Source organism: Sylvia atricapilla, chromosome 1 (assembly GCF_009819655.1).
Source record: "Sylvia atricapilla isolate bSylAtr1 chromosome 1, bSylAtr1.pri, whole genome shotgun sequence".
Lineage (NCBI taxonomy): Eukaryota > Metazoa > Chordata > Aves > Passeriformes > Sylviidae > Sylvia > Sylvia atricapilla.
In genome coordinates this window covers 67,141,746-67,156,926 of record NC_089140.1, presented here as the reverse complement: position 1 = coordinate 67,156,926, position 15,181 = coordinate 67,141,746, and the positions used below count along the sequence as shown (strand labels likewise).

The window sequence follows — 15,181 nt, the reverse complement described above, 5'->3', positions numbered from 1 at the left end:
TTTTAAAAACATGAGTGAAGATCTACATGGCAAAAGGCACAATGACTGCAGTGTGTGTGGTTGTGGGCATGCGTGGGATGACCCCTGTCACACATAGACACTTTACAGGGGCAAAGAGCAAAGTGCAGCGTTTGTTAAAACTTGCCAAAGTCTATTTAGGTAGCAGCAAAATAATGAGCCATCTAAAACACAGAACTGTGGCCACACACATGCATTCAAAGTGAGTTATTTTCGACGTATGCCTTTCCTCCCTAGCATGTCAGCTCTGCGCCCATCAGGCATGGAGGCAAGCTGTGTTAAATTCTGGGTAAAACTGCCACACCAGAGAGGGATTCACAGCAACAGAGAGAGGGTGAGAGATAGGTACAGTGAGTTCAGCTGTCAAAACACGAGAGGTCCTCCTCCAGTTATCCAACTGTGCTGCTGTTTTTTACAAGTGACTAACAGGAACCAGGGCTTGCTCAGATTATTCTGTTCCTTTTCCTTCTCTGTCCTGTCTCTGGAAGCTCCTGGCTACACATAGTTTAGTTTTCCTCTTGACCCCAGTGTACATGCACACTGCTCTTTGTGTGTGTGTGCATTAAACAGCTTGTAAACACCACGGCTGAATTAGTGCCGTGCTGCTGGCACAGGCACTGGAGGGACCAGCAGGTGCTCTTGCATAGGTCCTACACAACTGAGCTTTACTTCCAGCAGTGAGGAGAAAAAGTTTGATAGCAGAGAGATTAGAGATCTAGGGAGACTCACAGGACATTTCCTTCCTGATGGAAGTGGGATACATCAGAAGAAAAGGAGGTGAACAAAGCTGCATGTCAGTAGTCTTTGTCTTTTTAGGAACTCTCCTTGGAATGTTGGCTTTTTCAGAAGTCAAGTGATTGGTCTCCTTTTGGAATATATATTACACACAGTAATTAACAATTTCCCTATAAATTAATTTGTTTTATCTAGATACACTCTTTCATATAAAGAGTAGAAAATCCATCTCAACACCATCCATGGAAGTATAATAATTGTGATATGTTGATAAATAAGTTTGAGCTGGAAGTCACCAGTACAGCCGCCGTAGAGTGTAGCAGAGGCAAGCCTTTTGATAGCAAGCAGCCTTGGAGATGGGTGTTAGTATACGGGATTTAGGACACAAATCACGGAGTAAAATTAGAAAGAAACAGGAGAGGTGCTCCAATAAAATTCCAAACAATCAAAGGAAGCAAGAAGAAGAAAAAACCACTTTTTTTATTAAAAGCAGTAGTCTCTAAATCTCTAACATCTCATCTAGGTTCCTCTCACCCCCAAATTCCATTGCCTTCAGAAGTGCTATATGCAAACTTGGAAATGGAGTAAATGCACATACCTTGAAAGAAGTTGTGCTCATGGCCCCAGTTATGAATCCCTAACATCTGGCCACTCTGTCCCAGCAGTGAATGTTTTGAGTACTTTGCAATTGCAAAACACACATCAGAGCCGCACACCTTAGCTAGTAAAACAACTAAAATATACAGCCAGATTTTATGTGCCGCTTGATGCTGCTGCAGCAGTGCAAAAGTCAGCCTAATACAGATTGCTTTGCATTAAATACTGCATTCATAGACCACCTCAAGGGACTCCCTCCTCTCTGCTCCTCTGGGGCCCAGCTGGGAATTCCAGAAGGGAGGAAAAATGTACCTCAGTGCCTTTGTTCAGAAAGTGGAAAAGTTTATTTTTTGCTAAGAGCTGGCAAACAGGTCTCTTACCTACTGGGAGTCAATCTCTAGGAAATATGCTCCACTGCTAATAAATTATTTTTTCTGTGACAAAATGAGATTCCAAGTTTAGACCATCAGGTGTTTCTCTATCTCTGCTCAAATTTTTGTGCTTCTTTGTGAAAAAAGGATCTAATAAACTCACAGTACTGAGTTCCCTACCAATATAGTGCATCCTCTAGACTGGTTAGTTCTCTTAGAAGTGCCTAGAAATCTCCTAAAACATGAAGGTCCAAAGTTTTCTGAAGAGCTACTTTTACCCAGAATCAGAGCTCAGCTTGACATCCTATCCCTAATGCTGGAAGACATCTCATGTTCCAGCACCTCTGTTGACTACAACCTGCCCTGCCCCAGAGCTGCTGAGGAGGACAGGTGACAGCGGAGGTAGCAATACTTCCCACTGAGGCAGAATTACTGCCTGAAAAAATTATCAAAACCTCAATAATCCTGGAATCATTCCTGGCCCAACTCTGCTGTGAAAACAGGGAAGAGCCATGGACACTGTAGGACAGTATGAAGAGCTCCATTGATTCTGGTGTGTGCATTCTGAAGTGGACCTCTGGTTATTAAGCTGAACTCAGATATCCCTCTGACTATAAGTGGGAATTTGGTGTCACCTAAATAAGCCATACGGGATCAGCTCTAACATATGTTCTTGGCTTTTTTGATGTGTTTATGACTATCCCTGTGGAACTGGCTTGGGAAGACTGTGGAAAAATGAGCAGTAAGTCTCTCTTCTGATCTCAGGCCAGAAGCCAATGGTTTACAGAAGCCTGAGGAGAGCATATGGAGGGATGTGTGGGTGTCCACACATGCACACGTGTGGAAAGGTGATAGTAGCCTGGGGGACTGGAATTTATGGTCGCTCCAGAAGTGCATCAATGAATAAAACGTTCATAATAACATTTAGAGCTAGACCAATCTATATGGATTTATGAAGCCATTTAAGGAAAACACAAATAGACAGCAATTTATGAGGATGTGGGGAAATACATCATTATAGTCAGGATGTATCCATATAAACTCATCAACCCCTCAAGGATTTACAGCCACATCCTGGAAACTACTACTAAAAGCAAGACTGAAGGCTGTATAAGCCCATCTCATCATGCACATGCTTGTCAGAGAAATCCCTGCCAGTGTAGCAGTGGCAGTGGAAACTTTGCAGCACTCACACCAAACTGGCTGTCCCAGGTGTGGGAGCTATGTTCAGCCAGGCTAAACCTTGCATTGTGGGAAAAGGAGGAGGAAGACAAAATATCCCCATCACCACAAAGGGAGGAGTCAGGACAGATCAAGATGGGTGAAAGAGTTCATTGGCTCCTCTGGGTTCACTGAGGCTCCAAACAAACTGGTATTAATCCCACTGTGGGGATCTAGATGAAAGCACAGCGTCTGCACTTCTCTTGTGGCTTTTTCACCACAACCCCCGACCAATAAAACGAGTATCACCCAAGTGGTGGTGATCACCTTTCCTCCTGTAAAAGCCAAGAAGTAGGCAGAAATGAAGGAAATATGTGGTGACAGAGCAGCTCTCAAACCATAGGTACTGAGGCAGGGCTGAGGTCCAGCACAAAAACTGGAATTACATCTAATTACTCTTTATAAGTGGATATTTTTTCATGTGGATTTTTGGCACATTCATTGTGTTCCATACTTTGGCAGGCAACTATGGACCTAATTTAATGAAGGATTATGTGCAAAACTGCATTATAATAATTCACATGTTAGCACTTCAGTCAATTTCACCAGGGATGACTCTACAGAAAGCAGTCTGTTGAAGCCAGAACGACTTCAGTCATAAGGAACTACCACAGATGAATGTCTGTAAAAGTGACCTTCAAGAGACTGGGGTGAATTATTTATATATTCATATACACACACACACATACACACACACACACACACACATATATATATTTACAGACATATATATTTGTTTATACAATTTAACCCATTAATTCTGTGAAAATGGTGTTTAAATGGACTGTGGATTAAAAAGGATTGTAATTAAAGATTGTTCTCTGAGTGTTTCAGATCTAGTTTTACATGACAGAAAAGTATTTGTCCCAGGTACCCTTGATTCATTATCAATTAGAAGGATTAAGTAGTCTCTACTTGCTTTACTTGCTTCATTAATCATCTTTTTAATGATGCAAAAGAAGAAAAAATAGGAGTAAAAAAAAAAAAGAAAAAAGAAAAAAAAGAGAAAGGAAAGCAAATTTTAGGGAATAACGGAAATAGAATAGTTCTCTCTGCACCCACAGGATCAATCCATTACAACTGTCACATTTTTCAGGATCAAAATTAGTCTTTAATGGATAAAAATTCTGTGATGGATTAATGTCAAGTTTGGGAACTTTCTCAGAGCTGGGAACTAATAACTTCTGAATAGCTTCATAGGCACTGTTGTATAAACAGCCCACACTGCAGGCACAGCCTTGCAAAAGGAGACTTCAAGTTTTCCCAGCTCCAGCTCCAAGGGGAGCCAAGGCCTTATGAGAATACAACCTTGAACCACTTAAAATACTCTGCAGTTCAGGACAACCTGGTCTACATCGTTTGGGCAAATATCCGCACTCTTGGAGATACTCAGAACCTGCTCATAGGGAAAGACGCAGAGATGATGGAGAAGCTGGACCTGCTTTGACCAAGGGCTGGAGATGAGACCTCCAGAGGCCCCTCCAACCTCAGTTATTTTATTCAACAGTTCTGCTGCACCATTTGAAATCTCTTGCTCAGGCACACAGAGTGCTCCTTGGAAAGGTCATCTTACAACAGCCTGCCAATATTTCCATGTGTCCATCACTTTAATCTCCCGAACTCAGCACATTCCTAGGAGATATACTCATTTCAGCATAAAAAGTTTCTCTGAGCTCAAGCTGCCTCTGCTGCAGGGCTGTTGTCTGAGCCACTCCCTAGGGAGAGCTTCTGCCTGACAGTACCAAAGGGCAGGATTTTCCTTCCCTGCCTTCGGTGTTCTTAAAGTCAGAGTCTGGTCTATGAGACAGAGTCAATAAAGGAAGAAAAAACATCCAAAAGAGAGTTCATCCCACTTTAAGTAGCAGGGCTAAAGTCTGCTTGGAGGTGTCTGCCTCTCTCCCTTGCTCACAGGCAGTCTGGGCAAGAGTTTTGGACTGGGTTCTGCTGTTCAGGCAGTAGGAGAGATGAGAGCCTGGTCTTCAGGAAGAAAAACTGAAAAGAAATTGGTAAAAATGGCCACATCCCCCCCTGACAAAAGATTTGAGAGCACAGCACTGAGACATTCAGCAGCCAGTTGTTTTCCTAAGTAAGAGAATTTTCCTTTCTCTTCTCAGCATTAAACACTGGACTTGACACTAAAAGGAGAAGTAGCAAGAGTCAAGCATATAATTTCTGAATTTTCCTTCTCTGTTGTGGACTGTTTTTGTTTTGCTTCCTGTTGCTAGCCTCTGAGAAAAAATACACTGCATTTTCACCACATGTTCATAAAAGGAAACATTTGCAGAGTGCTGAGTGTTGACCAGTTCCCAGAAGAAGAGCTTGAACACCTGCCATTTGCACCCCTGTGAGCTAAAGTCCTTGTAAGAAGAGGGCAGTGGTGCTCACAGAAGCGAAGAAAAAAACAGGGGAGGGCAATAGCACTGCACACTATCTTGTATTTGCAACCAATTTTCAGCCAGGACACATGGACACCCATTTCACAGGATGGACGGCAACAGTGAAGAAGAGGGAAGGGAATTCCACCACACACTCAAGGCTAGCACCAAAGGAATCATTCAGAGCTGTGTTTATTGCAGAGACTCCCCAGGCTCAGGCTGTATTAACTCCATTCCTACCATGACTGAGGATGAGAGTATTTTTATCCATACTTAGAGACTCAGCTGTGGATGGATGTGTTAGGAAAGAGCAAGAGAATAAGTGAATGTGTTCTCTTAAGCGGACTGTGCAATGTCAAAAGAAGTGTTAATTTCCTTCTTCCAATATAGAATATCTGACTAAAACAAATGCAAACTGCACAGAATGCAATAAAAAACAAATGTTCCATTTTCCACGTCTTCTTGATACAGCTGTTTGTTTTAAACATATAAAGATTAAGGGAACAATCTTGAATTTAATTAAATCCCAAAAGAACTAATGATATTTATGCATATTAAATTTTTAAAGGCACTTGTGTCTGTTCAGCCAATCGTTCACTGGACTGTCATAACATGCCTCCCAACCCTAATTTAAATTAGAAAGAAGAGACCCATGAAAAAAATGTGCAGACAGTAACATTTTCACTGCACATATGTTTAAGAGATAAACGCCCATCTAGCTTTAGAAGGCAACAAATCTAATAAATGGCCACATCATCATAATTCAATGATGGAAAAGACTCAGCGTTACAAATTTCAGATCTGCATCTCACAGGAAAGTAAATTAAAACATCAATTATAACCTACTTTAAAGACTTTATGAGGGGAATATTGATGTCTTAACACAGAAACTCACAAATCAATCTAGATGAAGCTGGGTGTTTCCCAGAGTTGTGTTGTAGGGACCAGAATTTGGTGGGGCCATCTTTGGAGTTTAGCAGGAAAACCTTTTGGTTCTCTCCTCTTCTAGTGAAGTTATGATCTTCTTGAGTCCTGTGCCTTCAGTGAGTCAACAGGTACCTTAGGACCTGCATCAGACCTTCTCTGATGAAGCCTTCGTAGTGAGAGGAAAAAAGCTCTGTTTCTCTTTCAGCAATAAATCAAGAAAGTCTCTGATATCATCCTGGGTAAGTCTGTCAGTGAAGCCACACCTCAAATCACGTGTTCAATTCTGGACCACTCACTACAACAAAGACATTGAAGTGCTGGAGCATGTCCAGAGAAAAGCAGCAGAGCTGGGGAAGGGTCTGCAGCACAAGTCCCGTGAGGAGTGGCTGAGGGAGCTGGGGGTGTTTAGCCTGGAGAAAAGGAGGCTCAGGGGAGGCCTTATCACTCTCCACAGCTGCCTGAAAGGAGGCTGTAAGCAAGGAGAGGGTTGATCTCTTCTCCCAGGTGGCAAGCAGTAGAACAAGAGGAAATAGCCTCAAGCTGTACCAGGGGAGGTTTAGGTTGGATATTGGCACAAATCTCTTCACTGAAAGGGTAGCTATGCACAGGAACAGGCTGCCAGGGAGGTGGTGGAATCACCACCCCTACATAGGTATACAGTTTGGTAGCAAACATGGTAGTGCTAGGCTAACACGTAGACTCAATGACCTGAGAGGTCTTTTACAACCTTAGTGATTCTATGAATCTGTGTTTCTGTTTCTGGTCCAAAATTACAATCGCTGAACTTTAGCTCTTGTTACAAAGTTTTTGCAAATGCAGGTTGGAAAGTTGCAAGGTTCTTCCACCCGGTTGTAACTTCCCCTCTTTCTGCAATCAGTACTTTGCTTTCTCAGTCCATACAGTCACTTCTCCTACCTCAAACAACAGACTACTCCTCCCTACATCTCCTAAACACTAACAAAAGAGGTTTCCTGTTCCGCCTACCTTTCAGCATTGCCATACAGCATTAACCAGATATAACTTTGAAAGCTCAAAAAAGTACAGCTTCTTATGAAACAGAAACCCCCAGATTGTGCTCCTTCTTCTCTCACATGAAATTCTGCTGATTTTCTCAAGAAAGGATTCAAACTGTGTTCAGAAAAACACTTTCTTGCCCATGGCTAAGCCTGTTTTTATTGTTTATCAATCATAACAAGAAAAGACCCAGGTGTTAAGTTCCGCTGTTTCCCTGTTTATGAGAGACTATTGCTTTGCTGATAAGACACCGCCTTTGCCAGGCACTCACCCATCAAAAACTCCAGCCAGAACTGGTCTGTCTCTGGCGTGTAGGGTCGGTTGAAGTCAATCTGGATTTGGAAAGCCTGTCCTCGACGCACTATGAGCTTGGGGTTGTAGTACTTGTCAGTGTGGTGCTCCTGCTTGTTGATCTCGTGAGGGTCCTTGAACATGTTAATATCCACAACACGCAGGTAATCTGCAGAGACAAGTAAATGAGCAGAGGGAGAAGGAGTCAGTGTGCTGAAATGTCAGAATTGGTATCAACATCATTAGAGGCCCTGTCCTCCCCTTCTCCAGGGATGGAACGCCATGCAACGGGAACATGCTGGATGTGTCTGGGGCTTACGTGCTCTTGGCTGAGAAGAGACTTATGGACAGACACTTCTCTGTCCCCCTGCTACTTTCACAGAGGCTGAAAGGCTTCTAGTGCATGGTGAGAACAATCGCAGAAAGAGCAGGTTGCTAGGTGTTGGAAGCTGAATGACCCCAAGGAGAGTCTGGACCCATCTTTCCATTGGCATTGGCTTTCCACAAGTCTGGGCCTTGCTGTCACAAGTTTACCACAGCAGCAGTGGGATTTTGATGGCTGGGGCTCTGTGTCTCCCTTCTTGCAGCCCCCCATTTGTAAAATGCAAATTCACAGGGGCTTTGTGACACTTAAATATGTTGTTTGCAAAACGCTACTAGTACTGAGAGCTGAGAGACAGTTAATGATCTTGCATTTAGCTGAGAGCTTGGATTGTCTGTATTAGATAAGGTTTGGGTGTACTGCATGTGTCTTGTCTCAGCTTCTCAGTACACCTCCACTGCTATTAGTGTCTTCTTATGAAAACTATGTATAATGTTACAGCATATAATTACAGCATAGAGTTACAGGCAAGCAGCAGTAGGTATCTTTAACATCCACAGGCAGAGCTTTGCTCCCTTCAAATTCAGGCTGTCTAGAGGGTTATAGCAAACTAGAAGTAGTTTGTTCAGTAAATGACCAGTGTGTGGTGTCACTGGGATAGCCACAGGCATTTGCAGTTCACTATAAGCTACATGACTGTACCACACCATGAATCTGCACAATGGGAGTCTTCTCACACTATGAGAAACCACATGAAAATGAACTGGATATTGTTCTTTCGCCTACATGCTTAGGCACATAATTATGAAACCTCTGCCAGGAGGAGCAGGACCATTACTACTCACCACCAGGAGAGAGACAGCAGAGTAAAGCTAGATTTGCAGTTCTCAGCTTGTCTTTCCAGGTGCTGACAGTTAGAAACAAGTTAATTCCTGCATTTTATGCTTAGAGTGACAGAGCCAAAGTCATCCCTGGCAAAAAAGAGCTGCACATTTACAGCAGCTGGTGGAGCTGTGTGTACTTGTGATGGTGGCTAATTTGGCCTTCTGCTAAGCACACTGTGGGCAAGAATGATGTGCTCAGTAAATGAGTCGGACATTCAAGTCACTGAGGGCTGAATGTGGCCCCTTTCAGAGAAGCTCAGCACAATTATTTAATTTGTCAGTTCTGGACAAGCAGCAGAGCCCTGCAGGCAGCATCTTCTCTGGGTGGGAAGCATGGTCAGCATGGTGCTTCTGCTCCAGCTTGGGCTCTGGGCAAAAGCTAATGGGAGACAGGGGACTAACGACAATGGGAGTAGGTCCCACTCCTGCTTGGATCATCCCTCATATCCCTATCTATATTGTATGTCTTTTAGGAAACACAAGGAAAGGAATATGCCTGAGGGTGCAGCATGATAAGGAACCTTTCATGGAAAAGCCACGAATAACTGAACCCAAAACCATCTGCTTCCTGCTAACCCTAATCTGCAAAAAGACTAGAATATTCTGTTCAAGCCTGAGTCAGGCTTAAAGTCTCATGACAATGTTATTGTTATTCTCTGCTCAATTCTCCAGGCTTCTGGAATAACTTCTGCAAAAACCCACTGACTTTAGCACTGGCTGAAGCTACAGATGTCTGTATGAAACATTTCGCTCAGAAATCATTCCCATTGCCCTTCTATGAAGTAGGGCGTGTCTTCACCTCCCTACTTGCGAAACTTACCAATGCTCTCTCAAAAATGCTGACAAAACTCTCAATCGAATTACACGCGCAGGGATAAAGCAGGGACAGGGGAGAATCTCTCCCCTTATATTTTTCTAACCCACATGGACCAAAAGCACTACATGTAAAAGCTGTGTATTTTGGGGTTCTGTGAGGAGTGAAGCTATCGTTAAGAAACTCCCTCAGCTTATCCCTCATTCCAAGGAGGCATAAAAACAGAGCTGAGAGTTTGTTTTATTTTCATCTCCCAATTTGTAATAAAAGGCAATAGTGACCCCATCCTTCTGCATGTTAGCCCCTTTAAGAAACTGCAAAGCTAAGCCACCCTGGGCTTCAAGTTCAGCATTTGCTTCATTTTATCACAGGACTTTACATGGCTCTTGCCAGAACACAACCATACACATCTGCAAGAAACACATTTCATTTTTGGTCTCAGTGTTCAAATGTACGTTAAGCTTGCCAGATGAAGATAACTCATGGCTGAGCCTGTGCTAATTACACTAATGGTAATTACAAAGAGCAAAACATGTGCAGGGTAATGGGATGTGCTAAGACCAGCACCAGGGTGTGATCCAAAGGAAAGCTCCAGGCGATGCTCATCTGTGAGGCACAGGTGGCCAATCGAGACCTCCTTTGAGGTCAGGTCCACTTGAGGGTTTGCCTGTAGCCTGGTCTGTCGTTCAGTCGGTGCAAGCAGGTTTGCTGCACGAGAGGCAACAGTGCGATGCGTTCTTAAAGCTTGTGTAATGTTCGGCTTGCAGGGAAATAAATAAGCACAAGGTTGAGCAGTTTTTCAAATAAAAATAATGGCCTTCAAACATCAGGTTTCCTCATACAGTCAGAGAGGAAGGGCTTTGAATTACTACAAAAACACCGTGAATTTGCAAAGGAAGTGCCCATCGCTCCGCTAGCAGGAGAAGCACAAACGCCTAGCGAGTCACCGGACTCTGCAAGGGAGAGTGGGATGACAGGGCTGTGTCCTCCCACCGAGCCCACTCACGACACACTGTGGTGAGATGAGCTGGCCAGGACGAGCCGGAGGGAGGACGCGGCGCAGGGATGTTCCCGGGGACACTGGCTTCTTGCCGTTTCGTCCCCCTCAGAGCATCTCCTCCAGCAGCAGGCAGCCCGCCGACCGGGCTGAGAAGGCAGCCGGCCCCGGCAGCCGCCGCGCTCGCCCCGGCTGTGATTCAGCCGAGTAGAAGTGGGTGTCAGCAGAGAGCTAGGCAAGCACAGGGTCTTACCTCATCCCAGAGTAGTAGCTAAAATAGGTCAAATGAATCACACCCTAAAAATGCCTGTTTCTCTCTGTTGGCTGTCAAAGGAAACGAGGGTGACTAGCTCAGCTGTAGACTCCTACACTGCACAGATCAAGGGCAGAATTCAGTTAAATTTAGGCATCTAAATGATGTGAGCCTGGTACGTAACTTCTCATTATGGCCAGTTGATGGCTGGTTGCTGCAGTCAGTGGAGCTGAGAGAAGGGTACAGATCACCATGGGACTGACATCCAATAACTCTCTGGACAACCTGTGCCCTCACCTCCACTCACTGGATGGCTCTGTGTCGACTACAATCTGACACAGGTGAAGACACAGGTGTTTAGATGTTTATATCAGGTGTCCAAAGGCTAGAAAACACCTCCTTTGTAACAGCAGAGATAAAAGCATTTGGATGCTTTTATTCAGCGTGTTATGGCCATGAGATCTGGGAACCACTACAGAAAAATCTGGACAGCCCAGAAGTGTAGGAGTGTGCAGGAGAAGGGGAAGGTGTCACAAGCAGCTCTCTGCCAGGATGTGCTCTGAGGTCTAGAGCCTCATCACATTGCACTGCTCCTGCTCTGCCCATGGACAATCATTTTATCCCCCAAGCACAACACTGAGAGTGCTCCGGGGCAAGCTCAGCTCCTGAGTGTCAGGTCAAGCTCCATAGGGCAATAAACCTTTAACGTGGTCTGACAGGTGACTTAAGCATCCTACCCCAAGCAGTATGTCCAGGGACCACACTTGTATCAGCTGGTACCACAGGCTTAGATCACAGCTGATGTGCACCAAAACAGGGATGCTGCTACAGTCCCTTCAGGTGATTTCAGGTCACCCCTTGCATATTTTTGCTAGAAGCATTGGAGAGCATTGTACACCAGAGCTGATCTAGCTGTACAAAAAGAGGGATTTTTGCACAGATTTGTTTTCGGCCATATCAGTCCCATAGCCAGGTTTACCCAATGGACACACAAACTTTTGCTTTGGACGAGGGATTTTTTTCTCAACAACAGCATTACCTTAAGCACATGTTGAGTTCCTGCCTCAACTCACTCGACCCGGCATTCCTAAGTTTCCACTGCATTTCTGAAAAGCAGGAGGCTGACGCCCACAAGCACCACACTTCATTCAGAGCCTGATGTGGAGCACATCAAAAAGCAACAGGGATCTTTCTCCTGGTACTGGTGGGCTTTAGCTAAAGGCTGCATTCTTTCTAAGGTATCCCGCAGTAACACATCTCCAGTTCCTGTGAGCATGTTGGGTTTGAAACAGTGTCTAGCTAGGACCTGTGCCGCATTGCATTTGACAATTTAAACACACACACTTGCCCCAGAGCTACAGAGTTGTCAGAATAGGTTGAAGCAAAATGTCTGCAGTCTTAACATGCCAGTTGGTTTGCTCAGGCTTTTTTTTTTTTTAATAAATGCTTCTATAAGAAATGTGTGTGCATTAAGATTGGGGTGGGGTAGGGTGTGTGGGGAGGGGAGTGTGGTTAAGGCACATGATTAGAATTACAGAAATAATGCTTTGCAACTTGTCACTTAAAATTTCTTTGCCTGTTCCCCAATGTGTGAAATTCAGTAATTAATTCTTGTCTACATTTATTAAGCACTCCTTCAACTCTGGATGAAAAGTCCCCTATGAGCATTGAGTAGTATTACATCTAGCAACCCTGAGCTGCCACATTCAACAAGTTCTGCTGTTTAATTCAAATAGGCAAAAAAATTAACATCATTTCATTAACGAGTCATTCAGAAGTTAATCTTGTTTTATTTTAAACCAGATCTTATATATGTTTTATTTCTGGTTGACTCCAACAAGCTGACACTGGGAACATACTTTGATTTGTCTATTCTCTACCATGATACTCTTTTACTTCCCCAGCCAAATGATTGAAACGTTTTTCAGGGGGAATAAATAATGATATGGATATTCCTTTTAATCTCATGTTATTTTTTGTGAGTGAGCTAAACATATATAGCAAAAGTTTTCCCTGCCAGACAACATTTTGCAGCAGTTTCACATTTAAGGCCATATAAATGAGATAGGCCATTAAGAGAACAGACTCTTTCTGGCCCTTCACTCCAATGCTGCAACAGCCATGCCTGAAGCCAGTAGATTCTTGAAGAGACCCTGTGATTGTGATCAAGCTGGAAAAACCCATTCTTGCCTTTTTTTAACCGGTCCCACAGTTCAAGCTGATAACTGGTCCCTCAGCTTCTTTACTTCTCACTTTCCCTACCCATAACCCATTTGAGCACTTCCATACACACGGGTGGTTTCAGTAAGTTTTCCCATGAGTAGCAAGAAAAACTGTCTGTGTTGGAAAGATGTAAGGAAAAAGTGGTTTGGATTTAGTTCACAGACCTGTGTTAAGAGTACGGAAGATGTAAAAATAGATATAGAATTGTACACTGTACCTCTAGGATTAAATCCTCTAGGTATCAATCCAAAAGCTTCCATCTCAGGAACCTCATTTTCTTCCTCATTGGAGTAGTTTTGTGGGATGGCTCTTCTCCCATTCAAAGGAAGTTTATTCTCCTCGTTGGTGCTCATTGTTTCAGATATCCTGTACTAAAAAGTTGTAATAGCATGAAAGAAAGAGTGCAAGGAAGAAAGTAAACATGAGCTAGAACGGCACGTGCAAGATGGGAGAAGCCAAAAGCAATGCGGGGTGCCAGTGAGCTACACATTTTTAGACTTCCATAAATAAAACCTGAGAAGCAGAAAACATCAGTCTAATGATAAGTATATCTCTCTAAGGATTGGAAGGCATTTTTGTTCATCAAAACACATGAATAAGAGAAGAAGGAGGGGGCGGGAGAAGGAGAGGGAAGTCTAACACAGAAGTATTTGCCTAGGAGAAGCAGGGCACTAAAAACATTAGGAAGTTTCAGGTAAAAGAACTGGAAACTCTTTCAGTCTCTCATCCTCCATAAAAGCATTATTGAATCCAAAATAGCAAATTATATTTTCAGAAAGTGCATCACACACTACCTCTTCCTAATAAAAATGACATTATAAGTCATACTGCAATCAAGCCAAATATTACAGCCTACAACAGTCTGTGGATGATAAGTGGAGAATTGTATTTTTGTCCCTGTGCACACAAACACCCAATATCTACAGGGCTAACTCCTGCACCCAGACAATCCACTTTTGAGAAAAAGAGGGGGAAGGGGAAAGAGAGAGGAGGGTAAAGGAGGAAAAAAAGAAAAAGAAAAAAGCACTTATCCACTTATTTCTCTCCCCCTAATGTCCTTAAGGGAAATCTTAGATGTAGGCTGATCAGAGACTTCTTTTTGAGCCACTCAAAACTGCTTTCACATCTATTTCAGTGTATGCATGTAGCGATGAAAACGCCATGCAACCCTTCTAAGAAAATATTAATAACTGAGAAGAAAACTTCTTCCCAAAGCCCCTGAAAACAGCAATTTAAAATGTAGCAATTTTTTAATAGAAGTAAGCTCTAAAATTAAGTTTTTTTAGTTATCAATGGTACCTTCTTTTCAGATAGTCTTTTTTTTTTCTTCTCCCTTGCAGAATTTCTGCAGTGCAATAGAAGCAGGGAAAAATCTGGGGCTTTTAAGTAACCTCTGTATACCCTCCTCCTTCCTGTTGCAATAGGACAACGCTGAAAGGGTTGCCAAGTCCTCCCCACACCACCTTGGAGGATCTGCCACTACAGCTGGCATGTCTTTTCTTCCTCTCTCCCCTCCCTGCCTTTCTTACCCCAACTCTGCTCACCAGCAACATTTCAGGGTGTTTGTGCTAAGGAAGCAACTTGGGCATCAGAATTTCAGTTCTTTTTGAGACAAAGTAGGAGTGCTTATGGCTCAAGAGCAAATGAGATGAGAGACTGGAGGGGATTTTCTGAGGCAGGTGGTCCCAGAAGCCATGCTTACCATGTCACCAGTCTTTGATGGTGTCTGCCTCAGGGAGCCTGTTGATGCAGCTGCAGGTGCTGGTTTTCAGGAGTCCTCCCAGGCAGAGTGATGGTTCCCCTGCTTTGTCTTCATAGTTGTCCTTTCAAAGGACTGCAGGACACATGAACATGGAGAGCTCATTGACAGCCCAGCTTTTTCTAGAGACCTTGTGCTGGGCAGGACAATGGAAGTGTTTTGCACCACACAGCTATATTTGGGTCAAATGACCTTCAGCTCTTGCCCGTGATAAAATGTGCATCACTTGACAGGTCTGGGACTGTAACTTGTGGGAGTTTTTAAGCTCCATGTCAATTTTTTTTCTTACTTTCTTCAGTTTCATCAAGCTCTAAGGTAACTGGAGACTGTGACACCTCCTATGTCAGACACAACTCCACAGGCCAGTGGAGCTACATGGA

At 43.6% G+C, this 15,181-nt stretch overlaps 1 protein-coding gene and 1 long non-coding RNA gene across 2 annotated transcripts in view; both read right to left on the bottom strand.

The window, feature by feature from the left end:
* F13A1 (coagulation factor XIII A chain) overlaps positions 1-14,549 on the bottom strand; it is a 59,258-nt gene extending 44,709 nt beyond the window's left edge. The window contains 5 exon segments of the mRNA XM_066325103.1: positions 7,530-7,718; positions 13,260-13,413; positions 14,342-14,370; positions 14,373-14,420; positions 14,423-14,549. Of these exon segments, the coding sequence (XP_066181200.1) occupies positions 7,530-7,718; positions 13,260-13,413; positions 14,342-14,370; positions 14,373-14,420; positions 14,423-14,534 (532 nt within the window). The 5' untranslated portion in view covers positions 14,535-14,549.
* On the bottom strand, positions 9,798-10,522 carry LOC136364987 (uncharacterized). The gene is made up of 2 exons (XR_010744240.1): positions 10,450-10,522; positions 9,798-10,329 (listed from the first exon to the last, which is right to left on the bottom strand). It is a non-coding gene; the product is annotated as an uncharacterized lncRNA (long non-coding RNA).
* Positions 14,550-15,181: the final 632 nt, after the last annotated feature.